General features: G+C 41.4%; 1 protein-coding gene across 3 annotated transcripts in view; it reads right to left on the minus strand.

Annotated features, from left to right (window-relative positions):
* The window catches only part of LOC115571561 (disks large homolog 5-like), a 37,115-nt gene extending 11,069 nt beyond the window's left edge, over positions 1-26,046 (minus strand). Inside the window, exons 1-24 of one of the 3 annotated variants that reach the window (XM_030401009.1) lie at positions 25,280-26,046; positions 17,954-18,022; positions 16,992-17,145; positions 16,481-16,624; positions 13,969-14,152; positions 12,645-12,901; positions 11,964-12,276; positions 10,847-11,077; positions 9,542-9,726; positions 9,314-9,439; positions 8,955-9,087; positions 8,726-8,850; positions 8,242-8,417; positions 8,037-8,140; positions 7,605-7,697; positions 5,386-6,348; positions 5,178-5,301; positions 3,805-3,949; positions 3,174-3,295; positions 2,323-2,403; positions 2,056-2,215; positions 1,727-1,804; positions 380-542; positions 161-294 (exon numbers count right to left, since the gene is read on the minus strand). In XM_030401009.1, coding sequence (XP_030256869.1) covers positions 161-294; positions 380-542; positions 1,727-1,804; positions 2,056-2,215; positions 2,323-2,403; positions 3,174-3,295; positions 3,805-3,949; positions 5,178-5,301; positions 5,386-6,348; positions 7,605-7,697; positions 8,037-8,140; positions 8,242-8,417; positions 8,726-8,850; positions 8,955-9,087; positions 9,314-9,439; positions 9,542-9,726; positions 10,847-11,077; positions 11,964-12,276; positions 12,645-12,901; positions 13,969-14,152; positions 16,481-16,624; positions 16,992-17,145; positions 17,954-18,022; positions 25,280-25,580 — 4,565 coding nt within the window. In that variant the 5' untranslated portion in view covers positions 25,581-26,046. Of the gene's footprint in view, positions 1-160; positions 295-379; positions 543-1,726; positions 1,805-2,055; positions 2,216-2,322; positions 2,404-3,173; positions 3,296-3,804; positions 3,950-5,177; positions 5,302-5,385; positions 6,349-7,604; positions 7,698-8,036; positions 8,141-8,241; positions 8,418-8,725; positions 8,851-8,954; positions 9,088-9,313; positions 9,440-9,541; positions 9,727-10,846; positions 11,078-11,963; positions 12,277-12,644; positions 12,902-13,968; positions 14,153-16,480; positions 16,625-16,991; positions 17,161-17,953; positions 18,023-25,279 lie in introns of all 3 variants that reach the window. The other 2 variants (XM_030401008.1, XM_030401010.1) reach the window with 2 other exon arrangements.
* Between the last annotated feature and the right edge of the window lie 1,666 nt (positions 26,047-27,712).

Here is a 27,712-nt window from a genome sequence, read left to right on the forward strand (position 1 = left end):
ATTTAGGAAATGCCTCATAATGAGTGGGTTATGTACCTGACATGCGAGTAGATAACACTTTCAATAATTTGTCACATTACACTGAGATCATTTCATGAGACCAAGCCATTGAAGTTGTTGTTAAGGTTTTGTTTTGGGTCTTTACTCCTTTCCTTCTTACCCTGAACGAGAGTGGTTGCCCAGCTGAAACATGTGAGGATTATACTGAGCCAAAATGGTGACCGTGTCACACTGCTGCCCGATCACCAGCCGCGCCTGCTGCTCGTTGGCATTGCGAAGGTTGATTCCATTAAACTGTAAACAGCAGTGAGTCATCACATACAGAAAGAATCCGTGAAGCACGCAGAGACATTTAGCTGAAGTGTGATGGCTGCTGTACCTCGAGGAGTTGGTCCCCATACTCTAAACGGGCTTGGTGTGCGATGCTGCCTGCTGTAACTTTTGACACGAATACTCCCCCGTTCTCTCCGCTCACAATGGAGATCCCCAGTGGTTCTGCTCCTTTCTGCACAGTCACGTTGCGTGGCTCCTCCAAGTACGGCCTAGAGGGTGGAAGAGATTTTGCAATGTTCTGCCATTTGTGTGAAACAATGAAGTGGATGCAACATGCAATAAAAACTTTTGCCTAAGAAGTAATGTAGCTCTTTGTGCTGTGACCTGCTTCACAATTTCATTAAAGCAAAGATGCCCCTCTAGTTTTCAGTCTAAAGAAAAGTTGGGAAGGTTTTCGATGCTCAGGTTTCTGATACTGACATAATTCAGGATTGACATCAATGATCGACAAAACCAACCTGATTTGAGAGTCTGTTTGATTGATTCACACTACAATCTTTTTGTCTTGTTACTTTTGAACTTTTTCAGAAATCTTACTTTATAATAATAGATAATTGATCAGCGTTGCCCTCTGAACAATGTATGGTCAAAATTGCCATGGTTGAATGAGAATATGGCAATTTTGTGACATAAATTAGTAGTTGAATTTAGTCTATAGCCTCATTTCAATTAAATCCTGATATAATGTAGATAGCAAAACAATATAGATCCTTCGTCTCATGTCTCTAACCTCTTTTCAGCCATTCACGCCTGGTATAGGCTCTAATAATAAAAACGATTTGTGAACACTCAACACTGATTAGAAGCTACTTGCATGAGGAAGGTATGCTGCGTTCAAGATGAGTTGTTTATAATTCACCAAGTCCAGTTATCTAATTAGCCTAGTTTATGGCCTTAACCGTTTCAAGCAGAATATGAGAAGGCTCCCAGTTATGCCATCTTGTAATTCCATTTTCTGTTTGTAGGCTATTAAAACAAAGAAAATCGCAGACTGATGGGCCATATTTCATGCAATATAGCTATATCAGCCTGCTTTAAAAGAACACACAAGAACATCACAATGTTACTAAAAAGCTACAAAGGGCACCTTTAAATAAAAAAAATGCCACAGCAATTTGCCCCCCTGACATGTTGGTATGTTGAGCCTACTTCACATCTCCGTTACAAAAAAAAATTCAACAACAGGATATGGGAGCTGTGTGGGACGTGCCAAATGCATTTCAGAAGCCACCTCATAGCCATGCAGTCAACAAAAACTTAACAGCATTCTCACTAAATAAAGTAAAGATGAGGAAAGCATTCATATCTGCAGTGTGCACACAGAAAGGTCTTGAGATCTGTGCTCTCACAGTCTTGCAGATGCTGTATGTGCTCAAAGCAGCATAGGACAAACCTCAAGCTTCTTAAAGAGAAGAACTTTGGTTTAACTGCCAGTGGAAGTCTGACAGAGGGAGTGTTATAAGAGACAAATCTGAGAAGGAGACGGAGAGAGGGAAGAAAGAGAATGACGATTTCAGGTTATAATGAACAAAGAGATGGGAATCAAATGATAGATGGAGACTTGTTCTAATGATATGTAAGATGGAGGCTCACAGCTTTGTTTACTGCTTTACAAGCACTTAATCACAATGAAGGGGACAGAAGTACAGACAAATGGTGGAAAACACGTCATGTTCTGCTGAATGATGGCAGCGTAACGACCCGGACGACGGGCTGGCCTACCCATCCTTCCGCCTGTCACCAACTGGAGCAGGGCTGACTGATATCCTGGGCTGGGGGGAGATGGAGCTCTGCGATTGGCTGCTGGTGAAAGATGATGTCTCCAGGTTGACGGGGGATATTGGAGGTGTCGGGCTGCTGCACTCTGAATGTGAGAGGGAGCCTGGAGTTGCAGAAGAGAAAGGTAAGAAGAAAGAAAAAAAAAATCAGGCTTGCTGCTTACTGCTGCGACTCGCTATCAGACAATGTAGCTGTAAAATGTAACAGTACCTCTGTCAGATCCAGTGGAGCGGGGATAACGAGTTGGAGGGATCTTAATGCGCTCTGCTCTAAACTGTAAAGTGGAGGAACCTATGGACCACAAAAAGAGTTTATTAAAAGGGTAAGATCAAGCAGAGAGTGTGTTCCCCAGGAAACTGCTTAGTGAAGTTGGTGAGCTGTTGTTCCTGAGTTTGCAATAGGCTGCTCCGATGAATTGCTACGATAATAATGTATGATGTGGCTGATCAGTCACTGTCATCTCCTGAGCTGATTTAGACAGACTGTGCAGCATCTCCTGGTCAATTTACGTGCTAGATGACAGTCTAAACAATCACTAATTGCGTGGCCTTTGCTCTGTGATAAACTAATAATGCTACTGCTTCACTGATGCTTGATGTGTCGTGTAGTTTCATCTGATGCTGCACTCCTGTAATCACTTTGGACTCACAATGAACAATTAAAATTATAGAAATTCTTCTTCCCTCTCAAAACATGGTGCCTACATTACCCACAATGCAGCTCTAGCATTCACAGGTAAATGGGAGATTCAGGTGTGCTATGAAACCTCGAGTTCCTTGTGTTTTCAGAAATAATGTTCAAGTCACTTACTACTTTTTAAATCATAAGGTTCAAACGTTCCGAGAGAAGACTGTGGATCATCCAGAGTCATCAGGACATTGTTTTTGATATTTCAAAACATACACAGGTAATCAAACCAAAAATTGTCGACCTGTGTAAGGTACTGTGACAAGTAAAAGAAAAAAAAAGAAATACCCTTTGGGAATTTGGATGACTTGAAATGAGAATAATTGGATCATTTACAAGTTATCCTTTGTCTAAAACTAGGACTCCATACGTACCCAGTCTGGCGCTGGAGGGCAGGGAGTTGGTGCTGTGTTGTGGTTGGCTGCAGCTTGTCTCCGTCAAGTCTCCAGTGTGCTTGTGGCTGAGGTCCAGGCTGAGGTGACCTTGATGCTGGGGGCTAAAAGTGGAGGAAAAAAAGGCCTTAGTAAGTCCCCCGGTGGTCGATTATTCACCCCAGAGCAAGATATAATTTGCTACAAGCCATCTGTTCGTGAGATCTGGGGCAGAGTAAACACTGTTGCTTTGTATCATAAATGCGCCATCACAGGGTTTCATTGAGACAATGTTGAACAGGAAGAATAATACTAAGGCTGCAACTAATGGCTACTTCCAGTATCAAATCATCAAAAGATTTATTTTTAAAACTATAAAATGTCCAAACAAATCGGAAAAAAATCTCTATCACATGTTCCCAGAGCACAAGGTGGCGTCTTCAAAATGTCCTGTTTTGACCAACCAACAGTCCAAAAATCAAAGATATTCAGTTTACAGTGACATTAATCAGACAATGATGAGCAAACCATCATTAATATCGTTAGTAACACCTGTGCTTCTCCTTCTACGACATGTGAAAATCAGGAAAAAAAAGAGAGTCTACATAATGAATACACTGGCAGATGTTAACACCTTGCGTGTGAATGTGGGTGGACGCCTGAGCTGGGAGCTGGAGGACAGTTGTTGCTCTGGATCTCATGGCTCCAGGCGGTGTACACCGGGTTCCTCATCACAGCCGTCACAGCAGGACATGGGGCAAGACCTCGCTGTGCTGGGTCTGGAGGAACACGCACAGGAACGAGATCAGAGATGATATCAGGCTCACATAGACACAGTATGAATATCTGCTGTGTCTCCCATTTATTTCTTTTCCAGCAACAAATTCAAGAGTGCATTTCCTGATTCATTTGTGATAGATGCCAAAAAAGTAATTATTCAGGCATGTTTCAACATCATAAGACTTATCAGCCCTACCCCTACCTGTAGCTTCTGTAATGTGACCAAACCTTAAAGCTTTGTTTCCACCAGTACTTTCTGCATAGTACTCTGGAATCTGTACGTTACCCTCAATTAATGTACATGTACCCTACATCGGTTTTGAGTTTCCACTGCATACAGTGCTGTTCGGGTCAGCAGTTATTACCAGGGCTTATTCCTTTCACTTTCCAGCAGTTGGAAAACAACAGGGGAGACTTTTCTTGACTCTTGAGTAGCTGCTGCATTTACTCACTGACACATTGTGACCTGTGCTGTACATAACTGCTGGACTGACAACGTATTCAAACTCCTAACCTCTTTCCCTCTGCTTCTCTCACATTCGCCTCCTTCTTGCTTGACCACACACTCCCGCACAGCACACTCAGCACACACGCATGGTTGTTTATTACAAGAAGGAAACAAGCTTCACTGAAGAAAAAGGCTGCAGAAGGTTACAGAAAACACTGCCGAAATAAATAGCAGTTTAATAAATCCTACGTCGAAGCACAGAGAAGACAGTGGTGACTCCGCAGACCAGATTTGTCAATTGTAACAACCAGTGTCTACAATGGTTGCTTTTTTTTAGTTCAGTAATTTCTTGTTTTATTTTGTAGGATCGCCCCTCATGTGTCATATTTTCTATCACACTTCCTCCCTTTGACCTTTTCCCAGCCTTGTTTTTGTTGACACTTGCACTTTGTTAGTTAATCTATCCCTGTGTAAAGTCAGTGTTTTCCCTCACTCTTCGGTGACTCCTCATGCTGCCCTTGTTCCTCATGTCTCCCTGGGCTGTTTAGTTTTATTTGCACTCATGGATTCCTGTTTGTTGCAATATTTTTATTTTATGCCTTTTGTTTTCTTGGACAGTTTTTATTTTGTCAAAGCTCGCCTTTTGTTTTTCAACCGTGGTGCCTCTGTGTCTTCTTGTTTTTCTATATTGCATTCAGATGATGTTGGCCCAAAAATCATCAGATCACTCCTGGATGTAAAAGCAAAACCACACGGACAAAGTTGTTCAGATGGCTTACGTGCTGCGATGCTGCCGTAACTAGGGGGTGCGAAGGGCATGCTGTACCGATTGCTTCTCATAGGAGAGAAGCGTAACATGTCCATCGGCTCTGGGGAGTGCTCATCATTAGAAAAACTCTGTACCTGCAGGAAGCAAACAAACAGTTGATATTACTCAAACTCACACATGAAGAATAGTGGATCAAATAAGAACAGTATCTCAGTTACCTGCATAGGAACAGGGATGTGTAATGGAGTCACATTCCGCCGCAGTGCTGGTGCAGATTTTGGCCGATACCTCCTCTTTCCCCGCTCCTCTGCCCGGCGTCGACTACCCTCATCCTCAGCAGAAATTATGGAGCTGCTTTTGGTTTTTCCTGGAGTAGTGTCAGTGTAATAAAGCTGGTTCCCTGCTTCCCCTTCGTCTGTTGGGATTGTGGCTTGGGCTGGGGAGGCCGGGGGAGTGCCGGTGGTGATGGTAGAGTCTGATGCAGAGCTGTTCTGCTGGCGGTGTTTGAACCTGAAGGAGTCACTCCTGGTTGGTGGGGTTGGAGGGGTCTGGGCCGATTCTGACATGGAGCTCTGCGGCGAATGTTTGGGCATCTGAGAAAGAGACATATAGTCCAGTTTTGGGGGTGCCTCGGGCCTCCTGAAAGCGTTCACATCAAAGATGGACTTCCTCTGTTTGACTTTTTTGTAGATGGACAGCTGGGCGAACTCGGAAATAGAAGCTACAGCTATGACTTTAGGCCACGTTCCGCCACTGGGCTTCGCTGGGGAGCTCTGCACTTGGTCTACGGCAGTCTGCGGTGAGCTGCAGTCGGAGGGCACAGGGGTAAAGGTGAAGGGGCGGTGGTGGAGGTCATGCCTCCTGTAGGAGAAGTCTGGGTGGGACTCTGAAGGACTGTGCGAGGAGGAAAGGGAGCGGGAGTGTAGGGAGCTGTTGGAGAAAGGCTTGTGGTGAGCACTGCTGCCACTGCTGTCCAGAGAGTCACCTGTATCCTTGCACGCTTCATCTCCTCTGTCACAGCTGCAAGTGTCCGTTTGTGTGGAGCAGTTGTGTTTGGGGCAGTTGTGCTTGGAGTTCCTGCAGTTCCTGGTGTGGATGTCACAGGACTGAAGCCGAGGGAACTTTTCTGAGTCCCTCAAACCTTCGAATAAACTCTGGCCGGAACAGCTCTGTGGGAGGAACTGTGGAGGAAGGGAGGTAAATAAATCATACTTATTTTATTATATTATTTATAGCATACAGAGATCCTCTTTGCAAATAAAAACCTCAGTGTTTTGCAGCTGGAGCAATTCATGAGATAGCTGAACTTCAAAAAGATAAAAGACACTCTTCACATAAAAGTTCTCCTGAGACTTTTAGGCACAAAAATGTACCTTTTGTCTTTCACATCACTTGTAGTTGTCTCTAGAGGTTGGATTGTTGTGTAAGTTGAGTATACTAGAAGTAACGCTTTCCCAAAGAAACTTGTCACCGGCGTTGTTGCAGATTCAGGAGTAAGACTACTACAATACCAGTGTGTAAGAACACATTTACTTTCAAACCACTAGCTGCATTTACATGGAGCCCGATATTCCAGTGGCAGTTTACACCTTTTCATAAAAGTTGGCAAATGGCTGTGTTCTTTCTGTACATGCCCACCATCTTGATACTTGTCCAAGATGGCGGTTTCTAAGGTGAGCTGGTCTACTGCGGAGAGTCTGTTTTTAATACAAACTCTTGAGAACTTGGATGGATATCCAGCTTCAGAAAAAATATCCAATGAGGAAGAAGAGTGCATGGCGTAATATCGCTTTTGCTCACACACAGCTGTTCCAATTAAAATGTGTTGTTGCATGTAAACACCAGATTGAAGATTTCAGGTTAGATATCACAATCAGAATGTTTAAATGATGTCCATGTAAAAAAAGTACTGTTACTCTACTGTTATAGATTTAGTTTTTTAGTCCTGAGAGACCCTCCCCTCAGGCAGACTCAGAAACATCTGCACACGGGTTAACAGGTTGAGAAACAACTTTTTCCCTGGAGCTGTAGTCAAACTTCTGAACCCATGACACTCCCACTCACTCAACCCCACCATAACAACTACCTGACCCCAGTGCAATATCAGTCAAAACCTTTAATGCTGTAGCATTCCAGTAGTTTTAGGGACTATTTATTGCACAAATAACTTTTATAGGTAATTTTTATACATGATGCTGCCATTTTATGGACTGATGCCTATCAAAATATTGTTGTCTTTGTAATATGCAATGACAATAAAGTATCTCCTGCCAACTACTAGTAGTAAAGCAATGCTTGACAAGTGGTTTAATAGTCTTACTGATATTAAATGCATCACACAATCCTTAAAAGTTGTTCTAAAGGGCTTCTTTTGGTTGCATGTGCGTCAAGGTGTCTGAGACAGTTTCTGTGGGGTGTGTAAGTCTGAGGACTTCACCTTCATGAGGGAGATGCTGAGAGAATCGTGGCAGCTCCTCAGCAGAGACTCACATTCAGAGAGTGACTTGTTATCGAGCGCAATCCCATTGATCTGCAGCGGACAAAAATACAAGGTCAGCACCAATTCAAGCAGGCATATAGATATATAGATGGAGGAGAGGAACATTGCCTTAATTTGGCAAAAGCAGACAGCAGCAGTTTGATTGACATTCAATAACAAAAACCTGATCTTAAAAAAAATGGTAAAATACACAAAATAAGAACATATTGTGCTCTTTAAAGTCTTACTATATGGTAAATATTTGAGATCTCCAGTGTTTTCCTTGATTAAACACAACAGTGTACAGCAGAGGGCACTAGAGGCCAACGTCAGCTGTCTGTTGGCATTAAATGTGTATCATCTTGAGAACATTTTGGGCAGCATACTCACAGCTAACAGTCTGTCCCCAACAGTAAGAGCGCAGTCTCTGGCAGCTGGGCTGCCTGGAGCCAAAGTTGCAACAAACACTCCACTCTCCAGTCCTATGCCACTGTCTGTGGGAAGTTAGAAATAGTAAACATATGTATTAATAACTACTGTATTTGGTGTACTGGAATGTTAGAAGTTTATTTCTTAATTGGAGCTTGAGACTGACCTTTGTGTCCAGACAGGTTTATCTGGATCGGAGTGATAATGCGTCCTCCAAGTGACTTCCTTCTACGCACCACCATATTGATCACTCCCTCACCGCTCAGCACCGCTTTGATGACCTGTTTCCTGTCCTTATTGGCTAGGTCCACGTCATTAATCTTCAACAACCAATCGTTCACCCTGCGCAGAGAAAACAGTGATGTGGTGGTTCAGCAAATCAAAATCTCCAAAAGATAAAGGGGGACACAATAAAATGTAGTACTAAATGATTTACAATTTGTATCGAAAAGGATTGGGATGTTTCTTGGTCTTCTGATACCTTATTTCTTGATCTAAAATCAGGAAACATTTCTAGCTTTAGAAAATACCTTAGTCAAACACACTGCATTTGAGTGTGTTGCATATTGTCTTAAAAAAGGGTTCAAATATGTCAAGTATCAGTCGGATAATACCCAACACTATCAAAACTAGTGTAACAAGACTCTTACCTTAATCTTCCCTCAGCAATACTTCCTTTATCCACCTTACTGACAAATATGCCACAATCTCCTGGTAAATAAGGATCATTTACCCCTTCAGCGATATCAAACCCCAGTGCTTTCAAATCCATATCCTGGATAAGACAAAACATTGTTAAATTTAGTCAATTTGATGGAACAAAAAGTAAATTACTGACTATATATTTAAGAGAATAACAAGCTTAGTAGTGGTTCTTACTCTGTGCTTCTCAAATTCAACAACTTCCGTCTCCCACTCCATTGAGTCAGTGTCTATGGCTGAGTCGTGTGAGCTGTGAGCCATTAGCTGACGAAACCTTGCTTCCTTTTCTAACTGGTCCTCCATCTTTTCTCTGCAGGAAACACAAAACATGTAGCTCTTCACCTTTAGAAGGGATCTGAACGTTGCTCAGTCAATGACATAATTCCTCCACTGGGTGGCACAAAAGATCTGGTTCGAAGTCTTTCTGGATCCCCCAAAACAACAACTCTGACAGGAGTAGAAACTTTAGTTTTAGAGCTAAAAATAGTGCAGGAGGTTGGAATCAGCCTGCCAAGTTTTATGAAGGAATGACTCACTTTAGTTCTTTGAGTTCCCGTGCAGCGTCGTTCTTCTGTTTCCTCGTGTCATCCAGATTTCTCAAAGCGTCTGCCAGATCACTCACAGCTCTGTCCCTCTCTCGCCTCAGGTTGTCACACAGCGTGCTGACAGATGCACACATTTTTCACAAGACGTCACACAAAATGTAAAATCTATTTACTTCTCTGTCTTTATAAACATGCAACGAAAATGTAACATTGCCTTACCGTATGCTCTCCCTCTCTGCCACTATCTTGTCCCTCTCCTGAAAGGCCCAGTCGCGTCGACATTTGGCCACCTCTGCCTCTTGCAGGGCCTCCTTCAGCTCCTGAGAGATGGCCTCATACTGCTTCCTCAGCATATCGATCTCCTTGTTGGCTCGCTCCATGTCCAGAGTGGCAGAGTCTTGTTTCTGGGGGAGTTGAGGGAAATGCAAGGTGATGAAGTCCAGTACAAAGGATGTGAGCAGCAAGGCGCTTTAATCTAATATGTTTGATAGTATGGTAGAGGTATTTCAAAAGGACAATTTGTTTTTTTTACCCTCCAACAGATATTTATGAGACCCTTGAGACTGTGTTTGGTGGATGAATTTATGAGATGAAGGGTATAATTCTTCTTTTGACCTTGTGTTTGTTGTTCACAGTAACTTCGTTAAGGGAGCAAAATCTTGTCTTATGGTATTATCAGCCACTGTGCAGTGTTTTGGTGTGTTACGACTTCAAACGTATTGATATATTGCTTAAACTGGACTTCAAGGATCGTTTGAAGCAACACACCCTCACCAATAAATCCTCATTTTTAATACGGTCTGAAGGCTAAATGGAAATCGTTTTACATGGTGAGTTTAGAGAAACTGCAACTTGTCGTCAGAAGAAGAAAACATTCAACTTAACTGACTTCAAGGTGAAATTTTTCATCATGTTTAACCATAAACACCTAAAATAAATTGCTGCACACTAAAAAAGCTTCCACCATGCTGTCTTGTCAAGGTAGTTTGAAGCGTAGCAGGCATAGATTGGATTAGGTAGAGTGCTTTGAAGTGGGTCAGATATAGTATAATAAGTGTACGTCTCTGGTGGATCTGCAGCACATGCTCTCTCCGCCTCCCTGGCTCTAAATAACTGCACTGCCAAGTATAGTGAGAGCATTAATTAAGTCCACAGCTAAATTAATTCCATTAGACTTTACTGTGATCTTGTTTAATTATCCATTTCTGAGGCGGTGCAGTTTTCTTCAAAGTCAGAGAGCCTTTTCTCTGTAATTGCTGGTCATTTCCTAAACCAGGAATCTCAGCACTTTCTCTGCAATCAATCTGACAACCACACTAAAACACTGTGTGACAGACGGCAACGCACGTTTCTCTAGAAACAAACAAACAAAAAAAATCAATGTGTGGGAACCCACCAGCTGCTAGAAAAAAAAAAAAATTACTACTCCTATATGAGATGGGATGAAGGGATTATTGTCAGAGGAATAAATCAATCCCTTCACTTGTAATGATAAATCTCCCGTCTGTCTGTCTGGCTGGCTACCTGTCTGGCCTGGTAATACTCTCGCAGCAGCTGGTCCCTCTGGATGATGGCCTCCGTCCTCTCCTTGCGGGCCACGTCCCTCTCCTCGCGCACCATCTCAATGTCCTTGCAAGCCTGGCTCAGCTCCTTTTGGGCCTCAGCCTTGTCCTTCACCTCGTGGCAGTATTTCTCCAGCAGCTCGTTCTTCTCGCAGATGGCCCGATCCCTGTCCACCAGAGCCGAGGCCAACTCCTTCATATGACACGAAAACAAGTCACAAGGATGATAGAGATCAAGAGTTAGTAGATACGACTAACTTTCTGATTTGTATCTTTCTATCTGGTAGAAAAAACAGCTCGTCTTTCATTTTGATGATAATCTTGATGCATGTGTTTATTTTGCATGAATACCTCTATTAATCTATACTATTTTTTTGGCCCGTTTCTTTTACAGCTGTGACACTGCTTGGGTATCACTAAAATCCTGTCTTATGTCATAAAATAAAATGTGTAATTAACAGAAATGTCTGTTAGGTGAGTAAATGAGGATTTGATGATTTTGTCCTTCTAAAAGTAGAACTGAAAAGTTGATTTATGTCATTCTAAATCAAAAGAAGGGGGCTGCAACTTTATTTACTTGATTATTTTCATAATAAATGGATTAGTCAAAAATTACCAACTTCAAATTGCCTCTTTTGTCCAACAAACTGTCAAGAAACCCCAAATATCTTCATTTACTATTATAAATTGCAAATCATCACATATCAGCATGTAGCACTGGAACCAGCAAAATGTTTGACTTTCACCTCAAAAATGATTGAAACGCTTAATTGATTGTTGAAATAGTTGGCATGTAGTTTCTTTCAATGACTAATCTAATAATCGACTATTTGTTGCAGCTTTACTTATATTATTTTCGACATCCATGATCTTAAAATGTATGTGTTTTACAGATATGGTTCAACAAGTCCAATCAAAACTGGACTAGACAGTTCTTGCAGTCCTTAAAGGGGCTCTGCTGAACCTCTGTGTTAGGCATTAGTGTAGAAATGGAGGCTAACATAAACTACATTAATCTGCTCACATATGCTACAAATTGTTTGAGCCCCTTTAACATTTAACCTAATTACATTTTTCACCTGTCGGAGAGCCTCCAGCTCCTCATTGGCCACACGCCTCTCTGATGAAGTGTTCTTCAGCTTCGCCTCTGCCAACTCCAGCCCGGTCTGAAGCCGGTCCACCTCCTTGATCACCTGGTCCCTCTCGCTCATGATCAGGCGATACTCGCTGATCACAGAGTCCCGCTCGTCCTTGTATTTCTCGCTGTCTTTTATCGCCTTGAGCTGCTGAGTTTTGAGCCGGGTCGTCTCTGACTGCAGCCGATCCATCTCACGCTGCAGCTCCTTGTTCTGGGAAGCGGCCTTGGACAGTTCTTGCTGCGTGTTGTCAAACCTGTACAATATGAATTGTGTTTTTATTGTCCTTATGAATTGTCACACTTTGCAGATTAATATATAATAAAAACAGACAGGTTTTTGCCTGTCTGTGTTTTTTTTGTGCCTGTCTATGTTTTTAAGGGATCAAGCTTGCAATCTCTGCATCATAAAAGAAAAGTTAAATTAGGAAAGCATCTGCCCGTCTGCAAAGCCTCATCTGCCGTGGATTAGGAATGTTTTAAGCACTGTGACCTTGGCATTAAACTCAAGTACAGAGTTTGAAGCAAAGTTTGCAGCGCCTGCTGTTAATCATTAGACTTTTTACAGCTGCAGAGTCTATGTGTGCAGATGGCTTTGTGTATCCCTGTTATTTTCCGGCTTCACCTTCTTATAGACGAGGAGTACTGCTGCTGATAGTGGATGGCAGCGTCTCTCTGCTTCAGCACCATGTCCAGCTGTTTCTGCAGCCGATGGTTCTCCTCTTCAGCCTGGTCCAGACGACTCAGGTCTGCATTGTGGCCCGCAGTCTTCTCGTTGTAACGCTTCCTCAGAGCCTCGTAGTCACCCTTCATGGCCTCCAACTTGTCCACAGCTGTGTCATACAGCTTGTTGAGGACGTCAGATGAACCCTCTCTCATCACCTGGAAGTGACATAATTCAGGTTACTCAATGAAATAAAGTGTTACAACAAACAAGGCTTTGTTTTCAGAAAAGTTATACTCCCTGCAACTATGTTTAATGGCACAGTGGATTAAAATGTAGAAAAAAAATAAGACAAAAGTTTTGTTGTTAAGTTGCATAACGTTAGCAAAAACAAACAAACAAACAGTGCTTATCCATCTGTCATCATCTATGACATTAATTAATTGTGGTCTAGACTATTGACTATGCTGTGCACACCTATTCTTCATGAGAAAAACACACCCATAAAGTGCAGCATGACTTGTAGTCAGTAACCACAATAAACATGGTTATGACTTTCTCCCACGGGTATATAAAGTGCTGATGTCAGAGCATCTAAGAGCGTCATCAAAACTTTCCAGTGAATTTAATGCTCGTCAGTCTATATGATATCATACTTACACCCCATGCACATATATTCTCACAGAAACATTCTTTTCTTTCCTTGTAAATTACTATGGTATAAATCATAAATTGGGCTGATTAGCTAAGGACAAACCAGGATACATTTCACACAGGAGACAGTATAAGAATGTAGCCCGTCACTGTCATCTACCGACTACACTATGAAGGTCGACTCTGGACTGACATCACTGAGCTAATTTGATTCCCAATTTGACTGACGCTGAAGATCAGTTTACTTAATGATGACATGAGCTCTGTGGACAATGAGGCACGCATCCTTCCTATCAAAGAGTCATTTCAGACATTCCCCACGGTTATGTAAGCTATTGCAAACATTTAATGATCTGACCTTCTGACTGCTTGTCGGACAGAGGTGCACTGAAAGACCCAGGTTCTAGTCATTTATTTCATTTGAAAGATTGTTGTGAACGATGAAGACAAGCTTGTCTGACCCCATTTCTCTAACTGATGTCTGGGACGTAATGGTCACCAAGAGATAAGGAAACTGATTTGTGTCAAGATCTAAATGATTGAACTCTAATGTGTGTATGCAGAGACAGTGTGCACCTGTATGTAGCTGTATAAGCATGAATGTAGATGAGATGTCCAGTTCCACAGTTACCTGCTGGTGCAGCATCCTCATGTCAGCCACCTCTCTCTGGTCGTCTTCATGTAGCCTCCTCAGCTCCTCGCAGGCCTGCTTCACATGGTTGTGCTCCCTGACCAGCTGAATGTTGTCCTGTCTCACCGCCTCCAGCTCGTCTTTCAGCTGGGCGTGCTCGCTCGCCATACGGCTGTGCAGCGTACTGAGGAGATACCACAGCAAGTACCATCAGATCGTGGGCGCAGCCAGTCAGGTTTAAAATCAGCATTACTGCAGTTTTAGCCAAGGAAAAGTATGACAATGCCTTGTGAGTCACAGAGCAACAAATGCTGAACTAATGACTATTTAGCATATAAGATGCTATTTGAGATGCACTGTTTACTCTACAAAAAAGCCTGTCACAAAATCCCAAGTTTACAGATGGGGTGGGACAAAACATTAATACATGCAGTATATAATATAGCTTCTTCTTACGACAAGTTTGTTTTTTCCTTCTTCAGTAAAACAGACATTGCTATGTATCAAAGATGATGCTGATGTCTAAAAATGTTATAAAAGTATCACAGAATCGGGGCGCCGTTTAGCTCAGTTGGTAGAGCGCGCGTCCCATGTGCCGAGGCTCTGCAGCGGACCCGGGTTCGACTCCCGGCCTGGGTACCTTTGCTGCGTGTCACTCCCCCTCTCTCTCTCCCCGTTTCCTGTCATATCTTCAGCTGTACTACCAATAAAGCCATAAAAGGCTAAAAAAAAAAAAAAAAAAAGTATCACTGTAACATGATACTATCGCTGGACATGGCATGATATGGGGTAGAAAGATTATCTATCGGGACGATATTTAGCATTCTCCTAATTATCGGTACCTTTGTTTTTACTGTTAGTGGCCACAGTGGCGGCAACTTTATCTGATGTCACGGGTAATAGCCAATCAGAACTGAACATTCTGAATTTGCAAAGTAACAAAGTAGCTAAACGTTGTAAGTAAGTACAGACGTTGAGTGAATTGTAGTTATATTCAATCACTGGTTATTCTCGAGTTTAAGAAGAAGATTTTTATTTTTTCCTGTTTATGTATGTAGATTCCAGTATTCAGTCATTCTCTGCATCACTGTTGACCCCTATAGTATTGTATTGTGAGTTGCTCCGTGCTTCCCATATCTAATTTACAGCGATTAAAAAAAGAAAAAAAAAAACAAACATGAAAAGCTGCAAATCCTCAAATTGGAGAAGCTGGAAAACAAAGAATATTCAGCATTTTGCTTGTTAAGCTACTTAAATGATTAACTGATTAGGAAAATTGCTGTTGATTACTGTAATTTCCTCTCAACAACTAATCATTTCAGCACTCCTCAGAAATAACGCTTCATAATTTCTACAAATTGATAAGCAGGATTTTCAAGCCAACAAGTCAAACATGCTCGTCTGCTGTTTTTCTTTACCTTAAACAAAAATCAAATAAATAGAAAAATTTAAGCTTGCTCATAGTTTCTAGGGAGCTCTTTGCAGTCTACAAGGTACTGTGTCATGTACCCTGATATGATATGAAATAATTAGCACCATTTCAAAACTTGTTCTTTTAAATGCTAATTGGTTTTATGCCAATACTAACAATTAAAAATACCACTCATGTAATGCTGCTCAACTTGAAACAGCCCCAACATGAATTACAATGGGGATCAATAAAATCCTCCATGATTACCGAGTGCTAATGCTAGCCTACGTGTTAAGTGACTTATTGATCTTAGCACAATGTGATTTCTGATTCTCAGAGGATGGTGCTGAGTGTGAACGTTTTAAGAGCAGAGGCAGACATGACAGTTATAAATACTCTCTCTGATGTGCAAACAGAGTTCAGAAGGAGAGGCTTAAACATGGCAATAATCCTTCATCTGTCTGTTTGCATTGGGGCCAGATGTCGGTCCCCTACATGACGGAGACAGTATGGCACACTGAATCACACAAATGGGCTGGCCTCCTGCTCCACGTCGACTCGGCACAGCTTATTTCACGGGGCAACAAATGCTCCGTTCACAACATTATCCTCATGGCACAGATGCCGTGCCATGCAGACGGCACTCAGATGATGATGATGATGATGATGATGATGATGATGATGATGATGATTACAGAGCCACGCTTTGGCATGAACTCTTCAAGGGCATTACTTATAGAGAAGTAATTCAGTCCCCTCTCTCTCAACCTTTGCTCTGAAAGATGACTCTGGATTTATGCTGCTGAGAAGACAATAAAAAAAACCTCTTTTTTTTTTAAGAAAGATGAAATTAAATTGATGAAGGGATGTGAGGATTTTTTCGAGGCTTAACTCATCAGCTTTCTGGCTGGTATAAAGGCCTCATCCCTATTACTCCCAAAAAAAATAAAATCTGTTCTATGCAATCTGCTGTGAATATGTCAGAGGAAGGAACTGAATACGAGCTAAAACCCTGCAGGCGGAGCGCAAATGCATACAGCACAAATGCGCCGGCTGTTGAAAAATTTACAAAAAGGCCCTGTAGTAGGCATTTCCACTCACTGGTAGAAGTCTGCTTTCTTCACAGCCTCCTCGCACCTCTTCAGGGTGGTGCTGTGCTGGTTCTGTAGGGATTGCAGGTCTGCCATCGCCTTCATGCACTGAAGCTTCAGACGCTCATAGTCATGACCTGCTTTTGAGTTTGGTCTATTACACAGAGAGGGGGAAGAAGGAAGGCAGACAAAATTGAGTTTTGAGACAACACATGGGAGGATGAGAGAAGCAAGAGCGTGTTAAACATCACACAAACTTTGTGCTTATGGGAACACCGGGGAAGAGCAGCATCATTAAAATTGTATGCTTACCCCTTGTTTTACAGAGTTGGGCATAGTTTTAAGACAATTTTACGTCACGTAAGACCTCAGCTCACTAGTTTTTTTGTTGGTTTTATAAGATGAACAAGGCAACATGTCTTTATCCGCAGAGTGCAGGTATACACGGGATCACTGCCCCTTTCTGTCAATGTTTGCTTTGGGAAAACATGCACTCAGGTGCACGAGATCAGAAACAGTACCTGCACTCATCGAAGGTGGTTCCAGGTGAGGAGAGAGCCAGACGTTTGCGTAGTTCGTCCCTCTCACGGGTTACATGCCTGAGCTGGAACAGGACCGTCTCCATCTTCTCGTTCACCTGGTGACTGTCCATGTTGGCAGGCGGTGGGGAGGAGGCTTGACCCGGCGTACCTGTGTGAGTCAGCATGTCACTGGTGGCATGGGCTGTTCACAGAGCTCAGACGATGGGGGAATTTGTGCAGCCCCATTGATTTATTGAAAAAAGTAAGCTCAAGTAAGCTAATAGAATACAACTGAAATGTGCTTTCACTAAACTAGGAAAACTAGTGTACTCACAAGACTCAAGAACTCTGAACTTACCTGGTCTAAATATTAACTAATCATAGAAAAGAGCTCTTTGTTGCAGCTACTGGACCAAAAATGTACACATTCATTTACAGAACGCAAAAAGAAAACACCTTTGAAATCACTGTTTACATTCATGCCATCAGTTTAATATTGTACTTCATTATTTATCTACCTCGTTGTAGTACTCATTAACCGCAGTGCTTATGAGAGAAGTCGCCCTACTGACTGAGATTAAAGTTCTGTTTCCCTCAGAATGACTAAATGAAACAGGTCTGTGTGTGTGTGTGTGTGTGTGTGTGTGTGTGTGTGTGTGTGTGTGTGTGTGTGTGTGTGTGTGTGTGTGTGTGTGTGTGTGTGTGTGTGTGTGTGCGCGCGCGTGTTGTTGGGGGTAGAGGGTTACTAAATCCTTCTCACATCTGTGTAATCACTTGCATGTGCTCAGAGTGTAAACAGGCGACCAACGTCTGACTATTATTCAACAAAAAACTATCAGCTGAATCTGTTCTAAGGTTGGTTCCTTTGCACGCACTTGTTTTTTTTTTCCAAGGAAGATAATGTTCTTTCTTAGACATTTCTTCACCCGACACCTGAATGCCACCGTGAGCACCACACTCACCTAAGCTGCTGAGAGAGCTGCTGCTTTCTGAATCCGATGGCATGGTGGACAAGATGCTGTAAGTGGACCCTGCGAGACGAACAAAACATTAAAGTCAGCTATGAGTGTACTCGAGCATGTCTGCATTATAGTAAGATGATTATCTGCTGTATTGTATGGCACATCAAGGCTCTGTGGCTAAGGTTACATTCAGGGGCCTTTACTGGAAAAAAAGGCCAGCCGGAGGCATAATAAGGTGGGACTTTCCCCAAGTTGGGATGACGGGACTGTGGGCTGACAGCAGAGTGTGGCTAATTATCAGTTGGGCAGGGAGCTTGAATACTGACTAGCCAGGGCCCCAAAGAGGCTGCAGCCCCAGAGCTTCTCCTTTTATCTCCTCTGACAACATCACACAGTTCCCCCCCTGTGAAAGCCCCTTCTTTTATAGCCTACAGTGATTCAAAATTAACTGTATAGAAAGAAAGCCTAAGAACAACACTGTAAGTACTATGGAGAAGATTGTCTTACTTGGAAAAGAAACACCAAAGTCCTTCTTGAAAAGAATCCAAAGGAACGATTGTTTTTCCATCTTTGGTGGATCTATTGATTATTTTTAGATGAATAAATAAAAACCAATATCTTATGAAATATCAATGTCTTTATGGCATCTTTAATATCTGATGGCTAACGCTACCGCTCAAAAGGTTCGAGTCATTTTAGTGTTTATGCAAGATTATCTCAACTAATTGACAAAAAAGGCTGTGACTGCTGCAGTAGATGAAAGTCGACTCATTTGGCAACTCATTTGATGACCCAAAACTTTTGAGCCGTTGTGCATGTTATTCGAGAAAAAGTTAGTAATTTGCAAATTGTTTTAATAAACAAATGTAAACTTCTTGCAGTTATGTTAATGTCACTTAAACTAACAATCATTTTCATTATCTTTTTACATATTGAGTGAAAGAGTGAAAAATGCCAATCATACCTACCTAAACTCTAAACTTTCGTTTGTTGGTGAAAGAATGCAAAAAAAAAAACATAGTTGGATTTCTAGCACAAAACCATGGAAGAGCTGGAACCACGCAGAGTTTCGTATTTCATGACTTATAAAAATAAAACAAAATAGTTGTGTAATTTTCTATGGCTAGATTAGTTTTTTGATCCATTTACTGTTACAGCTCTAACTCAGAGTCACCATTACATAGTTTGTTCTCGTGAGAAGCTTATTTTTCAACTTCAGTATTTCCTACTGAGGACATATGATGGTCACAACTCTAAATAAATCAAATAAAAGGATGCATATCGAATGTTTGCCATGTTTGTGTTTAATGTTAAGCCTCTCAATACTGGATTTATCAGAGTTTCAAATATCAATATCTGCCTCAAATATCCAAATTCAACTAGGACTGAGACCAGTCGATTATTTTCTTTGTCAATGTTGATCATATTTTCGATTAATCAATTTGTCTTTTTGTCTATAAAATGTCAGAAAATGTAATTCAAAGCTTTCCCAAAGCTGTAGGACATCCTTGATGTCTCGTTTAATCCACAACCCAAAGAAGTTTACTGTCAAAGAGGAGGAAATTATACTCACATTTAAGTTTTTTCCTTTGAAAAATTACTCCAACTGATTGATAATCAAAATAGTTATTGACTAGTTTAAAAGTTTTCAACCTATCAATTAATAAATTAATCATTGCAACCTCAGTCTCAACTGGACTCCAGTTTTCAAAACATAAACATGGTTTGCTTCATTTAATCCAATAAAAGATCAGATAATACCATCATCACATCTTCCCCTTCAAGCGGGAGACAATTAACACATTGTTAAATTTGTTATTAATTAGGTTTTGTTTAGTTGAATTAAATACTCTTTTTATTGAATACAAATCAGAGCACCACCACACATTTCCTCCTCTTACACTGTCAGACATAAAAGGATTTTTTAAAATGGTGCTTAAAATGTTAAACAGACTACACAAGCCTTTGAGATCAAACAGCCAGCAGTGCACATTTACTGAGATATAACTTGGCCGTGGGATGAGCAGCTTTTAGTTTGGTTAAATCAGCAACTTCCACCCCTGATGTAAAGTCTAGCGCTCGACTCGGAGCGGGAGCATGACAAACGATTCTGTTTACCCACGTCTCAGTACTCTAAATCAATCCCTGGCTGGCTCGGTTCCCACTAGCTAAAGGAGACTATGAGTTTGATTAAGACTGGAAGCAGCCCAGCTAACATGGCTCACCCCTCTTTTTCCCAGCAAAGAGCTGAAAGAGAAAAAAAAAAAAAGACTGATGTGCCTCAGGAACCGTGGCATCCCATGGATCAAGCTCTCTTTGTTCTCTCTCTAGCTTAAGTTTCCCATGACTCTGTTTGAGCAGAGAGTGTCTCAATGGGCAAGGTTCACTGTGTCATAGCTTGCTCACTTTTCTGCTCCGTGGAAGTCAAATGACCTGGACCTCGCTGCGGGTCAGACCCTCACGACTCAAGTATCTTATTTGGGTTGATATCTTTTCTAAAGTCACAGCAGCTGAAGCTAAAACCGGCTTGAATTCTTCCTCAGATCTGACAGTTCGACAAGCTGTACGTGTCCATAACAAGGTCATATCTTTTTATTCATTAATCCAGCAGGTCCAGGAAGTGTCTGTTAATATTGATTCTGTAGAAGTCATAAAATGAAACATTCAGAGGGCAAAATAATGCAACTGATATCACTGTTTAAAGCTGAAGTCAGATGTTTCCTGCACATTCAAGAAGAGATATGGATTGTACAATTTGTAAAGTTGTGACAACCTAATTTGACTTGTCACAGCAGGAAAAGCTAAGGTGCTATTAATAGAATTACTTTCCATTCAAGACTCCCAATGAGACGGGAGACAATTAGCCAGCATGCTTAATTAACAGCCATCATTAAACTTATTACCAACACCTGTGCTCTTCCTGCTGTAACTGAGCATGCAAGCATGTAAAAAGTCAGCATGTAATGGCCATTTATCTGGTAGATCCCTTTAGAGCCACAGAATTCTTTTCACATGCGCAGTTGTTGTACTCAAGGGGACCTATAAATAGACTTCTATGTGTGAAATCATTTAACATCCCCTTTAGCAAATATTTAATGGATTGCAGAAGTCAATCGATATCAGATTTTAAAGGCAGATATAATGATGAGAGTTTGGAGCAGTAAAAAGCTGATAATAGATAAATCACTGCATGTCACCCCTGCTCAAACCCGCCTTGAAAATAAAAATGTATCATTAACTTTATTAGAAACTGGATAGCTGTTGACTTGATCATCTTAGTCAAAGTACTAAAATTCAAAAATATAACATAAATTGGTGATGTATGTTCCTGTATGACTAGTGGACCACTATTCGGCCAATACTGGAGCCAAGTTCAGCTGATGTAAACGTATCAGTGCAGATTAATCAATAAATTGGTCGACCTCTAATGGACTGCCATGAAATTTGACATTCCCGGTGTCCAGAGAATTAAACTAGAGCCTCCAGCAGGTTGGCATTTGTGATTCAGGGCAAAATGTCTCAACAATCATGCAATTTGATTTAGACAATAAAGGAGCTTTATGTATAAACTGAAAGAAATTGACATGGGTTATTAACTATATTCTCGGTTGCCTGTACAAACCTGTGGATGAATCGTCTAAGGACTCAGATTTGCCACGACAGGCCAAAGAATATGACTTCAAATGTTCTTGACTGCCTCATCACAGTGCCTCTCTCCCCTCTGCTAACAAAGAGCAACAGTAGCTAGCAATTGTTTAGAAGTAGAGTCTGCGAGCATGAACCAAGGACTAGCTTCCAACACAGAAGTTCCACAGAGACATTTTAAATGTCTTTGTGATCCTCAGGTCCATCAGGTCAGAATGTATGCATCCATAACATTGGTTTATCAAACAGTTCTGATTTCTACAGCCTCACAGAATAGCTAACATCGCTGCAGACTTTTGTTCTTGTAAAGCCACCACAACATAAGACTGAATCAAACAGCTACACGATTGTTTTGATTCTGGAGTAAAATGCTCACTACCATCTGTGGTAATAGCTCAAATCCATTGCCAAAAAAAGGGTGCATACTCTAAACTTCGTTGCTCTTTAATAGGGAGAAGATCAAGACAGGAGGAAACTATAAAGAAAATATATCCTGCTACCTAACCTCAAGTAATAATTTACAGAAACACAGCCTAGTGAGCACGTCAGCAACCATACACACCCTTTTGATTTGCTGGCGTCATGTTATTGTTCTTCCCGAAAAGGTAAGTACACTCTGTAAACCAAAAAGGCATCTACTGTCAAGCCTTGAAGCTATGGTCATATAAAACTACTGAATAGCCCTCTTTATTAAAAGACAAACAAGCCTTCTTGGATATGTACTGTATAGGCATGCATCATATTCACATCACAGTGAAATTCTTGCAGCTCAGTGATCATTTCTATCAGCTACTTCTAGCATCTCTGTTTGTCAACTAGCCAGCTGGTGTTAACTAACGAAGCTCCCACTCGTTAACCTTGTTTTGATTTCAAACATGATCCAGCTCTCACCCTCTGGGACTCTGGGTCACTGGGGAGTAGCTCCATCAGGCTGCTGCATATTATTCAAAACCAAACGCTGTAACAGGCTTCTGTTTTGCTGGGGAAAGGCCCTTCTTGTGGCTTTCGCAGTGGAGGAACCTGTCCGCCCAGTAGCAAAAAGCAGCTCAGCCCATTTGCGTCCTGTGTGACTACCAACAGGGAACTGCTGCAGACTACACCCGACCAGCCCAGAACACGCTCGTGTACAATCCTCTCCAGCTGCAGCGGCAGCAGGAAGCCTATCAGTGCTCACTTTTAGACACGGTGCACGATTTGTGAAATGTGGCGCAAAAATGAAAAAGCTTAGAAAAACAGACTCACTCTGTAGCTTCAGTTCTCTTTATAAATAATGAGGGCAGAATAAATGCATAATTAACACCTCACCATTCAGCTCACTGAGTATGACACGATAGCTGAGAGCGAACAAAGTAACCGGCGATGCAAATGTCGCTTTTGAAATGCAAAGGTGCAGCAGAGGTGCTGAGCAAGGACCATGTGCCATTGCTGGCTGCTGCTGCTGCTGCTGCTGCTGAATATACATACGCTACATATGAATGAAGGGTTTAGTGCTCAAAGTGACACATTTCGGGACATAAATCACCACCGATTTGGCTTATGCTGAATTTGATGACACATTTATTAGCATCATAAAAACAGTCTTTAGGACTTAGCTGTTAGGGAGAAAAACACATTTCAAGGAATAAGTGGTGTATTTTGGGGAGAAAAACAGGACAAATTAACACACATCACACTGAATGAACTGCAGAGGAAATACATCCTATGAGATATAAACACGAGGTGGATTTATGTGCCATCTAAGCTTTGCATCATCTATAAGTTGTTTGTTTTTAGTTAAAAACTCACATCTATGGGTGAAATAAGAAGGCATGACAGTGAAATATGTGGCATGTTAGAACATTAAATCTAATGTCAGTGTGTAAAGCTTTTTTATTTACACTAAACGTAACAGTAGGATAAGAATTGAATGCACAGTTCGTTGACCTCACGGATATATCCTTAAAAAAGGTTTTTAATCACAAGAAAACTTAAAAATAAGTTGACAGTACGTTTATGAGTTTATACAAATACAGTTGCCTACATGTTTGATGATCAACAAATCATCTGAATCATTTATTGATCAGATATGCCAGTTTTTTTGGGTTTTTTTTATTTGCAGGTGATGTGAGGGATTTGCAGCCTTTTTCTGTTTTGTTGTGAACCGTTTTTTGGTCTGTTGTTCGGACAAAACAAGAGATAAGACCTGAAACGATCAATCAAAAGGAAATTAATTGGTGACTGTTTCGTTTCTCGATAAAGTAAAAAATTCCCATATCCAGATTCTCATTGGTATGTATTTGCTGCATTTGTCTGCCTTATTTGCTAGTAAAAGGAGCATTGTTTGGTTTTGAGCTGTTGATCAGACAAAAGAAACTTGAAAATGTCCCTCTGGAGTAAAAGTGGTTAATTTTTCACTATTTAAACGCTTGTGTTGTCAAAAACATGGAAATATCATAGTATTGATCCATTACAAGCTCTGTTGTTTACGCTCTCCTCTTCGAAAGCAAATTAACACATGCACTTCTATAGTGCATCTATAGTCCTACCATCCTCAGAAGTAAATTAACTTAGCTTGTGCTTAACTCATAACACACAAGCCTTCTTATATATTTATCTTATAATCTTATGCTCTCAATGTTGTGTCAGTTTTTCAAAGTTAGAAATTCCACTATGGTGACAACCCTCTCTCTCACACAGCAGGGGTCCAACGTCCAAATCATTTAATGCACCAAAGCAGTAATGTTTCGACTGAACCTGCACTTTTTCACTATTACATCAAGAAAACAACGAGCAGACTGGTCAATAATACAAAAATAATAAGCTTAGTGATGACCAATATCACCCTTCGTAAATGCTACATAATCAGATGAAACTAGTGTTGAATAAATAGGCCTATGTCCAAACCGATATTGTGAGGATGACTACTGATACTTTCACAAATCAATGATAATAAGCTTGTTGCTGAATATTCATCAATAATGTGGATTTAATGACTAAAATAACACTTAAATGCCACATAACCAAATAATGATATCCAAAATGTACAGATGCTATATTGGCTCAAATCATGATAACAATAAAATACTGACACATTGCCCAGCTAGAAGGCAATTTGAAGCCATCATCTTGGTCTCTATGTGATTTGTGAAGGCCTCTTTGTGGCACAAACAGTGATTCAGCTAATAAATCAAGTCATTTACAGGCTCATTTATAATGAAAACAATCATTAGTTGCAGTTGTTTTCTGTACCAAGACACAAATGAAACATTTCATTTTGACTTTGACAGTGTGGGTTATTGATTCATGCACAGGCAGCCCTGTGCTGCCACTACATTGATTGTTTGAGTCTTTTTTAGGTCCATTAAATGCTTTCACACAAGGGGGGCTGGCAGGCTGTGCTTTTAGTGACATGGCAAAGGGAAAAACAAGCACAGTAGTGTGAGTGTAAATAAGCATCAGGTCACATGATTGTACAGCCCTCTGCCTCTCTCCCTCTTTATTCCTGCCCAAAGGAAAAGTCATGCCCTTCATCAAGTTGTCATATGGTCAATACCTCTAATGTTACATCAGGATCGAAGACAGGGGCTGGATCAGAACCAAAAACACAGTCCTCTAAAAAGACAAATACATCACTTATGAAGCTACACATGACCCCCATACCACTCTTCCTTTAGTTAGGAGATGATCATAAGGCTTTCTCACCAGTTGTGTTGTGATCCACTGGCCCGATGCCGTTGAGCAGCACAGAGTGCAGGTGAGGGTGCGTCTTCTCCAGAGCCGAGCAAAACTCCGCGAAATGGTCTCTGTCCTTACTTGTGAGTATCTTCAGCAGCATGTCCACTTTCTCCGAGTTGGACGAGCAGTTGTGTCCCAGCTCGTAGCGTTCCGACTGGCTGAGGGTCCCGCAGTGAGCCAAGACATCCACCACTCGGTCCGCATCTGTTAGCGACTCCACCAAGTTCTGGTAACATTTCTCCAACAACTCTTTATGCTTGGGCTCCATCTCGTCGGGCGCTTAAAAAAAACGGGGACAAAACAAACCCCACCGAGCTTTTGTTTTTTTTTCTTAATCTTTCCGTCCGGGTTCAACTTCACTTTTACAGTGGTAGCGACTCCCGGAGGCTCTCCCGCTCGGCCCGGTCGGGACGGTTTTCAACCCGAACTGAAGGATACACAAGAAGTAGCCATATTTGTTGCCCAAGGCTGTTGACTGCGCGAAGATGACAACACATTTTCCCAACCGCCGCTTCGTCCTCCTCGAGCGAGAAAGGAAAAAAAAAAGAAAAAAAAAAGACGTGTGTGCCTCTTTAAGCTCCGCTCCGTTGACGCTACGGAGACGTTAACGTCCTCAAGGCAAGTTGTTTCGACATGTTCGCGAAGTGTTTTTAAAAAAAAAGTAACTCTTGAAGAGCCCCCCTTCTGTCTGTCAGACTACAAACTCCGCCATGTCTCACCGTTGAGAGCAGCTGTAGCTCTGTGCCAATCATATTTCCGTGCAGTGGACATTTAAGGTAAACGTGGGCGGGGCTTCGTCTGTGGACGCACCTGGCTCGTGCAGGCTATAAAGTCCCATTAAGACACTATTACAACACATTATAGTTCATTTAAATACTTTTAGAATGTTAAAAAAAAAAGTATTATGACAAATTTTGTGGTAGCTGAAATATCAAAGTTAGGCTAAAACTTTTGGTTATGCAGTAAAATGGCCACTTTGATAAGTGGTGGAATGTAACTAAGTACATTTACTCAAGTATTTCTACAGATGTACAATATTGATATACATACTTGAGTACTTCGATATTATGGTACTTTATGCTTCTTCTTCACTACATGTCAGACTGAGAAACAGTCATTTCTACTCCATTACTACTGATGGGAGTTGGCCCATTGAGTAAAACTGGATTTGGCCCCAGTAAGCCCCTTAGGGGGAAAAAAGCGGCAACATCCCCGCGACCCTCACAGATAAGCGGAAAGAAAATGGAACAGAATTCTTTACTCTAATTCTGTGAACCTTCTTTTTGCCAGGGAATAAAAATTGTAAAGCAAATCTTTACTTTTTTAATTGACCTAAAAAAGGAACAAGTCAGTCAGTAATACAGAATCTATACAAGTGATAAAATGTCACATAAATGGTTTTGTATTGTGGGAAACAGTGGTTCTCAACATAGGGGCCACTTTTGGTCTAAACATCATAATATTGCATGTTGAAATCCCATGTTTTCAGGGTAAACTACACACGTATGACACAAAAATACAGTGTTTTCTTTCAGCTGGTGAACAATGGAGCAAACCATTTTCATAGGTAGGCAGTTGTGTAAATATTACATCATCAGGAATCATGCATGTATTGATTTGGGCTCTGCCTCCCAAAGCCTTATCTGTTCAGCCGTCGATATACATTATGTACCTCCGAATAGACTGTAATGAATAGGCTTGGAATCCAATAGCTTGTATTTCATGATTCTATCTCCCCTCAGAGCAGAACGTATACCTCTAAACTGTATAGTTGCCTGTTCCTCGCCTGGATTGTCCCTTGACACATCTGCCCCGCTCTGTGAGCTTTCTTCTGCTCCACATAATCCAATCGGATCTCAAAGGAGGCGGACGTCACGTAAAGACTGACATCCTTAAGAAACAAATCATTCTCAAGCAGACAATGAAAATATATGCAGGATTATCTATATGTGCTAATCTGCAGCCTTTGTACAGACATCTGAACTGTGGAGATGCTGAGAAATCTGCTTTGTGATCATTTATTCTAATTGCTGACAGTACTCTGTATTATTAAGGGGCTTCTGTGTTTTGCCTTTATGAGGATTGTGACTCTCATTTGGAAGTAGCTAGCACGCTCAGGGCCTGGCTTTAAAGCTTAATACAGTACACTGTGTGCCTATACGTTTCCCCCCCACTAAAGTTCAGCACAGCTTTAACAATGTAGGCGGTTATGTAACAACTCAACTAATTTATTTTCATCCTGTAGTGAAAATCCATTTGGCGCCAAACAAGAAAAACTACTTGGAATGTTTGGGAATTATGTAAATTCCTAAAACCATCACACTGGAGGCTCTCACACCGAACTCTTGCTGTTGTTTTGAGGTGAAAACAGTAAGCTGATGCCCTCTCATAGAGTGATAT

This window comes from Sparus aurata, chromosome 20, assembly GCF_900880675.1.
Source record: "Sparus aurata chromosome 20, fSpaAur1.1, whole genome shotgun sequence".
Classification (NCBI taxonomy): Eukaryota; Metazoa; Chordata; class Actinopteri; order Spariformes; family Sparidae; genus Sparus; species Sparus aurata.